The 12,156-nt window shown below is 41.5% G+C and overlaps 1 protein-coding gene across 5 annotated transcripts in view; it reads right to left on the bottom strand.

Moving 5' to 3' along the window:
• lrp2a (low density lipoprotein receptor-related protein 2a) overlaps window positions 1-12,156 on the bottom strand; it is a 50,105-nt gene that overhangs the window by 19,901 nt on the left and 18,048 nt on the right. For 4 of the 5 annotated variants that reach the window (XM_014001463.1, XM_014001468.1, XM_014001466.1 and 1 more), the window contains 28 exons: window positions 11,561-11,842; window positions 11,220-11,459; window positions 10,651-10,770; window positions 10,289-10,405; window positions 9,781-10,161; window positions 9,289-9,303; window positions 8,752-9,000; window positions 7,956-8,167; window positions 7,693-7,877; window positions 7,365-7,593; window positions 7,034-7,211; window positions 6,769-6,897; window positions 5,806-5,972; window positions 5,462-5,605; window positions 4,739-4,848; window positions 4,261-4,438; window positions 3,916-4,129; window positions 3,562-3,801; window positions 3,294-3,482; window positions 2,273-3,205; window positions 2,028-2,193; window positions 1,791-1,949; window positions 1,400-1,689; window positions 1,106-1,306; window positions 910-936; window positions 766-801; window positions 440-682; window positions 237-362 (listed from right to left, as the gene is read on the bottom strand). In XM_014001463.1, the coding sequence (XP_013856917.1) occupies window positions 237-362; window positions 440-682; window positions 766-801; window positions 910-936; window positions 1,106-1,306; window positions 1,400-1,689; window positions 1,791-1,949; window positions 2,028-2,193; window positions 2,273-3,205; window positions 3,294-3,482; window positions 3,562-3,801; window positions 3,916-4,129; window positions 4,261-4,438; window positions 4,739-4,848; window positions 5,462-5,605; window positions 5,806-5,972; window positions 6,769-6,897; window positions 7,034-7,211; window positions 7,365-7,593; window positions 7,693-7,877; window positions 7,956-8,167; window positions 8,752-9,000; window positions 9,289-9,303; window positions 9,781-10,161; window positions 10,289-10,405; window positions 10,651-10,770; window positions 11,220-11,459; window positions 11,561-11,842 (5,760 nt within the window). The remainder of the gene's footprint in view (window positions 1-236; window positions 363-439; window positions 683-765; window positions 802-909; window positions 937-1,105; window positions 1,307-1,399; window positions 1,690-1,790; window positions 1,950-2,027; window positions 2,194-2,272; window positions 3,206-3,293; window positions 3,483-3,561; window positions 3,802-3,915; window positions 4,130-4,260; window positions 4,439-4,738; window positions 4,849-5,461; window positions 5,606-5,805; window positions 5,973-6,768; window positions 6,898-7,033; window positions 7,212-7,364; window positions 7,594-7,692; window positions 7,878-7,955; window positions 8,168-8,751; window positions 9,001-9,288; window positions 9,304-9,780; window positions 10,162-10,288; window positions 10,406-10,650; window positions 10,771-11,219; window positions 11,460-11,560; window positions 11,843-12,156) is intronic. The other variant, XM_014001465.1, reaches the window with a different exon arrangement.

The following is a 12,156-nucleotide window of genomic DNA, read 5'->3' as shown; positions in this document are numbered from 1 at the left end:
TTATTGTTGTTGTGTTTCTTTCTTTTTTCTAATAATATATTCAATAAAAAATGATGGAAAAAAGGTGAGTCTATTTATTAGGAGTTATTTTTAAGTGGTGATTTGATTTTAACATGTAATCCAGACATTTATTTTTGCATCTATTTAGGCCACACTAACATWTGAGGAACTGAACAAGAGTACAAGCTTTAATCAGTACATAAAACATGCMTTACCCTTGAAGCTGGTGAACTCACCACAATGTGTTGGGCTCTCGTCACTCATGTCTCCGCAGTCATTGTCTCCATCACACAGGTACGAACGTGGGATACAGATGTTTGTAGACTGACATTTTGTTTGCTCTGGCTGGCAGGTTCTCTCCGCTGCAATAARCACAAGTTTAAAACATTTGCCACAAAAAAATACTAAACCTCTCTTTATGCTTTGTGGCMATACTCACGGCAGTTCTGCTCATCAGAAGTCCCGTTGTCGTAGCAGTTGTTGATGCCGTTGCAGACATAATCCCTTGCGATGCAGCGCCCATTGTTGCAGGTGAACTCTGTATTGGGGTCACAGGGTCTGAACAGGCAGCCCACTTCATCGCTATTGTCTCCACAGTCATCATAATGGTCACAGCGGTAGTGGTAGGGAACGCATCGACCGTTCCCACAGGTAAACACCGTAGGCTCACAGGTGTGGAAGGCTGCCAATCAGAACAAAAAACAGGTCAGAGATATGACCAACAGCTAAACCGATATGTTTACATTCACCAGAAACTCATTTTACCTGACAAGGCAATAAAAGATGACAGCAACTGTGGGGCTACATGCAAAAACAAGTGCATTGATTTGTGTTAGTGTTAATTCTGGTTATTTATGAGGGAGTAGCATGTCACTGGAAATTCAATCACAAAGTGCCAAAAATACACACCAGCATAGCTGAAGATTGGGTTAGATCCTGGGAAAATTAGTTTGTTAAAGGGGAACAAAAACACATGTTTTGTTAGTAACGAAGGTAGAAAAGAGAAAGTTGATTTCTGATTGAGACACAGGAAGACTACAGACGTTAAATAATTGAAGCTCAGAAGCGTACATAAGTAATTCAAATTGTTTTAAGAACTGCCTACCACAGACTCTCTCAAACTCATCGCTGCCATCTGCACAGTCATTGTCATTGTCGCATATCCATTGTGCTCGAATACATCGGCCGTTCATGCAGGTGAACTGGCCTGGCTGGCAGCGAGTCCCATTATCAGGTATGCAGTACTTATTGTCAGCCAAATACCAGCGGCCCTCTGTGGGACACTGACACTCAGCTCCATTTGGACCTAACAAAACAAAATTGTAAAAATAAATAAATAAAAAATTATCAGCATTTAATTGAAAAATGTCTTTACTTAAAACAGAGTATCAGATTGCACCTGATGTGCAGATGTGGCTGCAGCCTCCATTGAACTGCTGGCAGGGACTTTCACACTTCTGCTGCTTCCTGCTGGCCAAAACATGGATGTCCATTGGTCGAGAAGGAAGGTTCTGAATCATAACCCTCAGGTCAGAGCCATCATACTTGTTGGCTCGATATATACTGTGGGTATTCCAGTCAGTCCAATAGATAAACTGACCAAACATGGTCATGGCAAATGGGTAAATGGCCGTGCTGACAATGACCTCACGGTTGGATCCCGTGAGAGAGGATCGCTCAATCTTCTGTCTAATGGAAAAGAAAATCACGACAATGAAAAGTTTTGGAGTAACAAAATAGCACAACAGATACAAAATAAAATGGCTGAAGTGGGATTCTCCAGATCTTACAAGCTGGCATCTGCCCAATAAAGCCTCTCTTCTTCATAGTCCAAAGTAAGACCATTTGGCCACACCAGACTGCTATTCACAATCTCTGTTCGGAAGTTTCCACCCAACGTGGCTCGCTCAATTTTTGCATGGACTCCCCAGTCTGTCCAATAAATGTATCTGTGCAATAAAAAAAAAACAAAAAGCTTAAACACGTCCAGTTTAATCTCAAAAAGGGGTATGCCATGCAGTTCTTACCCTCGGCAGGGATCCAACATGATGGCCCTTGGTCTGGGTACATGAGCAATCATACTTCTCTGAGCACCATCCACAGACATAGAACTGATGCTTTGGTTTACAAAGTCACTGTAGTAAATACGTTTGTTTATCCAGTCATAAGCAACACCATCAGGAGCTCCAAGATCTTTTAAATTATAAAAAAAAATCCATTATGATAGCACCAACTAAGACTGTTCAAGTAAGTTCTGGAATGTTAAACTCACCGGACGCTACAACAACAGGAGGTGAAGTGGGGAGAGACAGGCTGATGTAGCTGATCTTGCTTGCTCCTGACCCTGAACTTTGTGTGAAGTAGATCCTATTGTCTACAAGGTCAAAATCTAGAGCCACTGATGTACGAAGCACGTTGACGACAGGAAAGGGYAATGCATGGTCTTCTGGATCAAGCCGCAAGCTGCGAACCGTACTCTCAGTGGTGTAGATGAGGTAATCATTCTTTGACATCTCACAGCTCTTTTGATCTGCTGCAAGATCCCCAAAAGCACAGCTGCACTTTTTATTTTGTGTGCCTGCRCTAGAGCCTGGAAGGGCAAAGCAGAAGTGGGCACAGTCTCCATTGGTTTCCATGCAAGGGTTGTAGTTCAGGTCCAGGGCACTGGTGGGTTGAGTCCGCTGGTCAAAGATAGTTACATCTCTCAATACGTTGATATTGTCTCTAATGACAGCAGGCGGCTCTGTGTTCCCTGGCTCTTTGCTCGCTTTGAAAACCTTCTTAAGGTTTCTGTCCACCCAAATTATGTCATTCTCAAACACTGTAATTCCATAAGGGGTTGGGTAGCGACTGCCATACCTGACAATCTCTGTCTCCCCTCTGTGGGGGTTGACTCGAGCAATCATGTCAAGAGAGTCATCAACCCAATACACGTAGCCAGTTTGCCAGTCCAGAGCGAGGCCTCGTGGGGTGATAATCCCAGAGGACACTAAAATTGTGCGGTTGGTTCCATCCAAAAGTGCCTTTTCAATTTTTGGAGTCTGACCATAATCAGCCCAATACAGGTATCTATTTCTGGGGTCTACAACAATGTGGCGTGGCATATCCACCTGGGTCTTCAGCAGCACCCTGCGGAAAGTTGTGTTCAGGCGAAGTACCTCAATGTAGGTCTCAGTCAGAAAGGCGTTGGTGAAATACAAATTACCTGAGGACAAAATCAAATAGGACTTCAAAAAGTTTTGTGCAGTTATTTTGCTTTTTACAGCTTACAGAAGAGAAAACAACAAGCTTACCTGCAGCCCAGTCCACAGCAATGCCTCGAATACCATTCCGACCAATTCCAGATGTAACTATGCTATGCAATCCTGAGCCATCAGGTTTTATGCGTCTGACCCCATTTTGCATTGCCAAAGTGCTGCTGAAGTCACACCAATATATGTAACCAGAAGCCATGTGCACGTCAATGTGGAGTGCATTACGGCCTGTAAGAGAATAATTTGACACTCAGTAATTCAGCTCATGTTTTTAACAGTGGCATTTTTTATTATTATTATTACTGACCTCTTCCAGCAACAGGGACCATGGCCTCAGAGTGATCAGACCCTTCCAGACTGAAGCCTTTAATGGCAGACAGAGTGGAGATGATGACATAGGACTGATAGGGAGCACAGGTCCGGTTGTCAGGGTTAAGTTTAAAACCTGTTGCACATGCACATGTCAAAAGGCCATTTGGTCGAGGCAGACAGAGCTGTTCACACATTCCCACATTGTCAGCGCAGCCATTCGATGCACCTGCAGATGCTGCGTTTGTAGAGAAAGCGTATTGTGACAYATAAAAGAAAAATCAACAAGAAGAATTAAATGGTGAATGAAAACTGGGTAGATTACATATTTTTGAGCAATTGTGCTACTCACTCTCTCGAAAATGAACTTTTAGGACTCTAAGTCCTGACACGTTGTCTCTCAACACAACCCTGTTGGCACCGGTGGACTTGTCCACACGCTCTATGACCTCAAAGTCACGGTCAGTGAAGTACAGGTAACTCTGATAAACAGCCACACCCCAAGGGTGAGACAGGCCTGTCATGATGGTGATGCGATTACTTCCATCTGGATCACCACGTTCAATCTGTGGTAGTTTAATGCACAAAAGGATATCAGTAATATCTTTACAAAAATTATTTACTATATTCAATTCAAGGTATAAAACATATCTTTACTGTCAGAATTTTAAAAAGAATAAAGAAAATGGAAACTCACTTTGCCTGTGCTTGTTACAGCCCAGTACAGCTTGTTTTCTTTGATGTCCACAGTGATGAACTCAATGTGATCCAAGTTGTGGGTGAAAAGGTTGACTGGGTTTGTACCATCCATGTCTGCAGATGCAACTTTAGCAGGGATGCCACTCTCTGTTCCTTGGTCTGTCCAATACAGTTTGCTGAAGAAAATGTATTGTTAAATTGTGTTGTTGTGTTTCAAAGCAATTTAGTAAGGCATACAGCATTTATCAAAAAATTATATGGTTTATTCCAACCCATCATGGTCAACTGTAACATGAAATTAAAAATATTTTTTGTTAATTGACTGCATGTTGCCAAGATTTTAGATTGCATGGTGTTCTAGAGTAACACTTMTTAACCTCTCTTTAGAACAGAACAGATGGTGATGTAGATGGTGACAGAGCTCMGTAGCTGCAGATTTACGTGGCTGTGCCAGAACTGTAATACATGGGGCTTACCCACGTGCTGGATCTACTGCAATGCCAACAGGACTGCCAGCTCCAGTCGGAGAACCATTGTTAGTGATTAGGGTTTTCCGGTACTGTACCTCGCCTCTCAACTTTAAAACCTGGGCAAACACAAAATACACAAATTAGTAAAAATATAAATAGGGACACATGTACAGAAATATGTAAAAACGGTAACTGTGATTAAATAAGTAAGATTGGTTTGTTGGTTTCATTTGGTATTTCTGTTGGTGGGTCAGACTGATTTGTTTGTTTGTTTGTTTGTTTGTTTGTTTGTTTGTTTGTTTTTTTGTTTGTTTGTTTGTTTGTTTGTTTGGTTGCTTGGTTGGTTGGTTGGTTGGTTGGTTGGTCAGCAAATCAGATGAGTTTCACTGGATTGGTTTTTTTGCTTCGTCACTTTGTCAGTTGGTTGCTCTGCCAGCCAGCTTGGTTGATTGCTCAGTTTGCAAGCATGGTTGGTTCTCCAATCAGTTTTGTTTGTTAATTCAATTTGGTTGGTCAGTTTAGTTGCTTGACACATTGGTTAATAAGATTGGCTAGCTGTTTGATTTAGTTGCTTGGGCGATGGATTAGTCAATTTATTTGGCTGTTTAAATAATTGGTTAGCTGGTAGATAGGTAAGTGTATTGGAATGTGTGATGTAAAAACTACTCTAATATTTATGATATTTACGATTTTATTAGATTTTTTTTTTTATTTTACCATTTTTCTCACCTCAATAGACTGTGTGGCTGGATTGGTGTAGTACAGATTCTCAGTTATCCAGTCCAAAGCCAGGCCAACAGGGGAGCCAAGAATGGCTGCAGGAGCAAACTCTGTCCTGTTAGTACCATCTGACTTCACCCTGTGGATTTCACCCTAGGGGACAAAAAGAAATAATTTGACTTTGCCCAGCGCATAAAATTGATGTATTCAYGTAATCTAACATGTTTCACTCAAACGTTAACTTCTTCAGAACCAAAGGAAGTTCCAAACAGAACAGTAAAATAAATTCATCATAACTTTTCAACTGCATCATTCCTTTTTAATGCATGTTAGAAGAGCAAATACTGACTTACTGGGTATTCCACCCAATAGATGGTCTGTTCACTATCATCAAAGTCAACATCATAGCCATTTTGAAGACCAGCCACTGGAACCATAGCATCATTGCTCTTTTCTTCTGGGTTCAAAGGAATACCATAGATGATGCTATCTCTCACAACCACAAGAAAAGGATCTTCAACTAAAAAAGAAACAACAACAAAAAGTCAAGAMCAACACATTTCCAAAACTAGAACAAAGAACACAACTGCAGTCTCTTCATATTATAGTGTCAAAGGAAATGGACTATCTAACATTTTAAAATTATACAATAAATTATGAAGCAGAACTGGGATGAGAGGCTGCAGTGACGTCGCTTTAGTCTATGGTAATTAAAAAGTAGCACTACAATATTTGGTGCAAATTAGAGATATCAAGCAAAAAGGTCATTATCTATTAAAAAAGAACTGACTGATGAAAACTGGTTCCACAATCTGATTTGCTTTGTCATCAGAGATTAGAGTAAAYGAATGATCGTTGGGCTTTTTCATTCTTGGATAATTGTTGGCTTCAGGGGAAGATTGCATTCTACAYGGTTTGAAGAGGCTGAAACCTGAGATGAGTTAAGCTGCTGACCTACGGCAGACTCCTTGGACTCTGAATTAAAGGTCCCTTGTCTTCTTGAGACCGTGAAAGACACGCTTATATGATTTCTATTATTTATGYCTGGAACACTAATTTTACAAGAGAGTCTAAATGGGAGGTTGTTGACAAGTGCTTGGATCAATTGATAACACAAAGATACTGTTTTCAAAGATTTCTCCCTTTACTAACGTGAAAATGTGTTTTTCTACCTAAAATATGCAAGAATGATAATTTTCTCAGTTTTTCTCTTTTATAATAATGTTAACTGCTCTGATGAATAACAACTTCATTTGAACTATATATATTTTTTATCATGCTGTGATTGGTATTCCTCATTTTGGCAGCAAGTATACCTCTGGTGCAGGAGAACTGGTCGGCTGCCAGAGTCCAGCCTGAGGGGCAGGCGCATGAATAAAATCTTGGTCCCACAGCAGAGAGTAGACAGATGTGAGTACAGGGACTCCCCAAGCAATGGTTCTGCCCTACAATTGTGTCAAATCAAACAAAGTCAGGTGAGTGTATGTCACAGTTTCTCACAGGTTTGTATTACACACTGGCCACATTCAAACTAATTGCAGCTATCATATATTAGATTATGCTGATTTTTAGTTGCCCTACCTGCTGGCTGCCTGGCTGGGTGTAATGCCACCAGACCCATAGGCTGAGGGAGGTTAAACAGCATCACTGTCTGGTTCTCCCCATGCCACTTATGAGCTCGCATCACCCGGTTGATGTATCTGTCGGTCCAATAGACAAAATCCTCAAAAATGGTAATTGCGTGGGGATGTTGCAGTACCTTTTCATAGAGAGTAGCAAAAGAAAAAAGGTGTGTCTCATACATGCCATTTAAGATAATTTCAAATGTATTCTGTTAATGTTTGGATGATTAACATAAACGTAATCTTTAGTGATAAGATAAAGAAAAGGTTTTATCACAACAGAAACTCACCAAGTCACTGGCCAGAACTTGCTTTCTGTTGTTGCCATTGTAATCACAGTAGTCAATGAAATCCAAGTAAGCATCAGCAAAATACAGCAAACTATTTGGATAGTCTATGGTTAAACCATTAGGCCAGTAGAGTTTGCTGCTTATGATTACTGTCCTCAGCTTCCCATCCATGCTTGCCCTCTCAATGCGGGGGTTCCTTCCCCAGTCGGTCCAAAACATCAAGTGAGCACTGCAAAGCAAATTGGCATTTACCATCAATATACAGCAAATGGGAAAAAAACATGACATTGAATTACAAATAGGCTTATAAAATAATAAAACTTCTAACCTCTCTCTAGGATCCAGCACAAGACCTCGAGGGTTGGTGACATTTTCACTGACTAATACAGTCCTGTGGGTGCCATCTAGTTTGGACACTTCAATTGTTTCCAGGACATAATCAGTCCAGTACAAGTTCCTGCCCACCCAGTCCACAGTGAGACTTTCTGTCACAGTCACTCCACTGTCAAATACCTGGCAAGATAAATATTCTTAAGCATTTTTTTAAAAAAGCAAATAACTTGTGATTCACATTTTAGCTCACTGTCTTACCACAGCTCTGTCACTGCCATTCTTGTGACAACTCCAGATTCTGTCCTGGCTTGTGTCAGACCAGTACACGCGATCAGACACAGAGTCAAAATCAAGGGCCACAATGTTGCGTCCATCTCGAACCAGCGACCGGACCACATTAGGTTGAGTGGTTATGTCATCTTGCACGATCTGATTCCGACTGGCCACAAGCAGGAACGCCTGTCTCGAATCTGGATAAACAGAAGCCAAACTGTTGTTACTTTTTTTCCATGTTCATTTTCATTCTGACAAAAGCACTTATCGGTTTTTGTGTGTGGACCACAGCCATACAACTAGACTGTTAAATAGACCCTAATCAAATGGCACTCCTCTGGGAATGCACTTTTGTCTAAATAATGTCCCATTGTGCTGCAAGCTTTCAGGCAGTTATCTGTAGGGTGGGTGGGGTGGGGGGGGGCTCATGTCAGGCACGCTCCCACCATAAACAGCCCTTTGTTTGTGATTATGTTCTAATTACACCGCTGATGGTCAGTGACTGACATATATGTTATTTGTCTTATCTTTTGAAATCAGAGCGGCAAAGCAAGACAAGGGAGAAGAAAGGCTGTCTGGCAGTCTTGGGGCCAAGCTTCCCCCTTTATTATGGCTCCTTCCCAACAGGTGGCAAAGTGGAAATAACTGAGACGTGTACCAAAGATAAAATATATTGAAGCTTAAATTACTGCAGGGCTGATAATGAAAGCATTTTACTTCATTATGAAATCATCAACCGTAGACATTCTGTGCACACAGGGTTTTTGGTATCTCTTCTCACCTGACACCTTGCAGGTACGTTGATCTGCTTCAAGAGTGTAACCATCCTGGCAGTGACAGCGGAAAGAACCTTTCTCATTAAAGCAGTGCTGGCTGCACAGTCCTGGGGGATTACACTCATCGATGTCTTCACAGGTTTTTGAGTCATTGCTGAGCTGATAACCCACAGGGCATGTGCACTGGGCCCCAAATGGCCCCTGGATACAACCATGTGTGCAGCCAGCATTGTTATCAGAGCAGCTTTCCTGATCTGGGTTGAAAGCAGAAAAAAAAGAATCATTTAGCACTGAAAATCTAAAATAACATCCATTACATGCACGATGCACTCTAATGACGATGGACAACAAAAGCAAAGATTACTTCCATCGATTTTACTTAGAGTAGCTGTGCTGTGCCGTAACTATTTTGTGGTGAACAATAAACATGGTGAATAATAAAAATCAACAAAAAAAATATTAATGGAGATGGTGCGTCTTCTAAAAAAATGAATCAAAACTACTCGCAGCATTTCTACCAATGATTTAGAGTTGGTTCCTACCTGGTAAAGGCTCATCTGAAAATTGTGAGAAAGGCAAGAGGGGGAAAATCACAGATCATTGTCAGGTTAATAACAGGACAAATCACACACACATGCTTGATTTAAACACAAGAATACAAATTGAAGTTGGTGATATTTAATATTTTCATTTGAACTTTTCTGTGGATAAATGTGAATATGTTTAATATATTTCAAGAACTAGAAAAATTAAAGGAGAAAATAATCTTATTTGACGTGAAATGCTTAAATGTTACTAAAAAAAACAGCCAAGCTTTAAAGCAGATCAAGAAGCAAATGAGGAAAGAATTTCCACAGTTATACAGCTTTAAGCAACAAATTCTCAAATTCAATTCAATTCAAAAATACTTTATTGATCCCAGAGGGAAATTAGGTTAATTTAGTTAGACTTTCAAAAAAATAATAGTTTAATCAAACACGTGACTTGGTTATAATTTTGAGTGTGTGATGTCAAAATCAGAGGATGCGACTTACTGCAAAGTGGAGACTCATCAGCACCATTAGGACAGTCAGGTGTGTTGTCACACACTGTGGTGAGATTAATGCAAACACTGTGACCGGGGCACTGCCACTGCCAGCTTGGACATTGGAAAGGCGGTGAGGGACAGTCCCTTTCATCGCTCATGTCCCTGCAGTCGTTGTCTCCATCGCAAAGCCAGCTGCGTAGCACACAGTTTCCATTATCGCAGCGGAAGAAGAAGGAAGGGCAGGTACGAGGCGGGCAGGCGTGATGCTCATCACTGCCATCCTGACAGTCTGGATGGCCATCGCATTCCCACGTAGACGGGACACAGCTCCCATCTGACTGGCACTGAAACTCACTCTCATGGTGGCACATCCCTGGAGGCCTAGTGGCTGGAATATACGAAGGAAGCGGTCAAAGTTAAAATGCATCAATAATCTGTGATATGCTAAAAATTACAAGACAGAGTGATAACTCAGGGGTGTATGTTACGAACACAGGCAAGATGTAAAGACTTACGGCAGTTCTGCTCATCAGAGCGATCACTGCAGTCAAAAACTCCATCGCAGCGATAGAAGGAGTTGATGCACTGGTGACCACTGGTACACTTAAACTCACTCACTGTGCAGTTGTAGACTAAAAAAATTTTCAAAAGAGTATGTTAATTCTAACATGAAATTGTTTTCTGGTTGTGTTACACTCAAATGTTGCACAACACAGCAAGTGAGAGCAATAAACTAAGAGGCTTAGGAAAGGCTTGGTGCATTTTACAGAGAGTTTATTTGACCACAACAACCTCTTCTGGTAACTGATTTATGCATTTAAATAAATGTCGAAAATCACCACCTGATATGTTTTTTTTTTTTTTGAAAAGTACTTACTGCATCCCTGTTCATCTGCTCCATCCACACAGTCTCTGTCTCCGTCACAAACATAGTTCGGGTCTATGCAGCGATGATCTGGACACTGAAACTGTCCTGGGTGACATGTACCTCCTAGATCTGTCACCGCAAATTGGCAGACATAAATGAGTCTTCGTTATTATCCTTTCTTTGTTCACTATATTGTATTAAAAAACAACAAGAGCTTTACATTCATCTGAATAATGGTGACTTTGTATATCTGGGCCCACGATAGGTCTAGACTTATTTAATATTTTCAATTACCTAAAACAAACAACAGTTAAATCAAGTTCAATTAACACTTTTTTATTCTTAGGTTAACTTTAAAACACATCATTCTTAATAAAACATCATTTAACATTTTGATTATTGGAAAAGGAGGGAAAAACCCAAAAAGAACGTTCCAACAAAAATGCCTGAAAGGATATGTTTTTTTTTTTTGGTCCAGTTTATTATGTAATCCTACAATTACTTTAACTCAGTCAGTTTGGCCCTCCGGGTAATTAAATGTTGCGTGCCCTGCTGTTAAACTCCATGAGGAAACTTACAGCAGTCTGCTTCATCTGAACCGTCCCCRCAGTCGTTATCTGTATCACAACGCCAGGTGTGTGGGATACATCTGTGGTTGGCACAGGTGAACAGATTAACAGGGCACGTTCCAGGCACCTGTGTAGGGCAGCTGAGCTCATCGCTGTCATCAAAACAGTCATTGTGCCCGTCACATCGCCATCCGGCTGGCACGCAGCGCCGATTGACACAGGTGAAGGCAGAGGGGGAACAAGTCGTGTCTAGGAAACAAGAAGATAAAGATCTGATTATGTAACATTAACCTGAACACAACCAAGGAGTTTTAGCTCTAGTTGGTTTAAATGAGGGAAAAATGGATTACTGTTAATTTCACAGCTGGCTTCATCACTGTTGTCGTGACAGTCATCAACGCCGTCACATCTGTAGCTCTGCGGGACACATTTGCCATTGCCACAAGAGAAGGAGTTGGCTCCACACTGCAGTGTGGGGGGCTCATTGGAAGGGTCTTCCACACAGGACTGCTGGTTTGGCGACAGCCTCATGCCATACGGACACCCGCACACTCTCTGTGAGTCTGGAGCTGGGAAGCAGAAGTGGCTGCAGTCCCCGTTAGGATTTGTTGGTCTGTTGCAGAGGTTGGAACCTGCGGGAGGGGGAGGAGAAGATAATTAGCAGAAATATGACCGATACGTAAGCGGCACTGTGGGACAGTGGGTTGGAGCTGTCGCCTCTTAGCAAGAAGATAGCAAGATCTGCTCCCAGCAGATAACTGGTAACTCTAAAGCAAAGATTCTTAACCCATGGGATGCGGCCGAGCACCACCTTGAGGGTCTCAAAAGAACAACAGTTTTTAACTTTGGGCCGCAGAGGGTCGCGGGACTGCATTGATTGTGAATAAGGTGCAATACCCTTTCTCACCACTAGTAGCAGTAGTGCACCACTCAGATGTTTAACAAC

Source organism: Austrofundulus limnaeus, unplaced genomic scaffold (assembly GCF_001266775.1).
Source record: "Austrofundulus limnaeus strain Quisiro unplaced genomic scaffold, Austrofundulus_limnaeus-1.0 Scaffold9, whole genome shotgun sequence".
NCBI classification, from domain to species: Eukaryota; Metazoa; Chordata; class Actinopteri; order Cyprinodontiformes; family Rivulidae; genus Austrofundulus; species Austrofundulus limnaeus.
The sequence above is the reverse complement of the archived record's forward strand: the minus strand, read 5'-3'. Positions and strand labels throughout refer to the sequence as shown.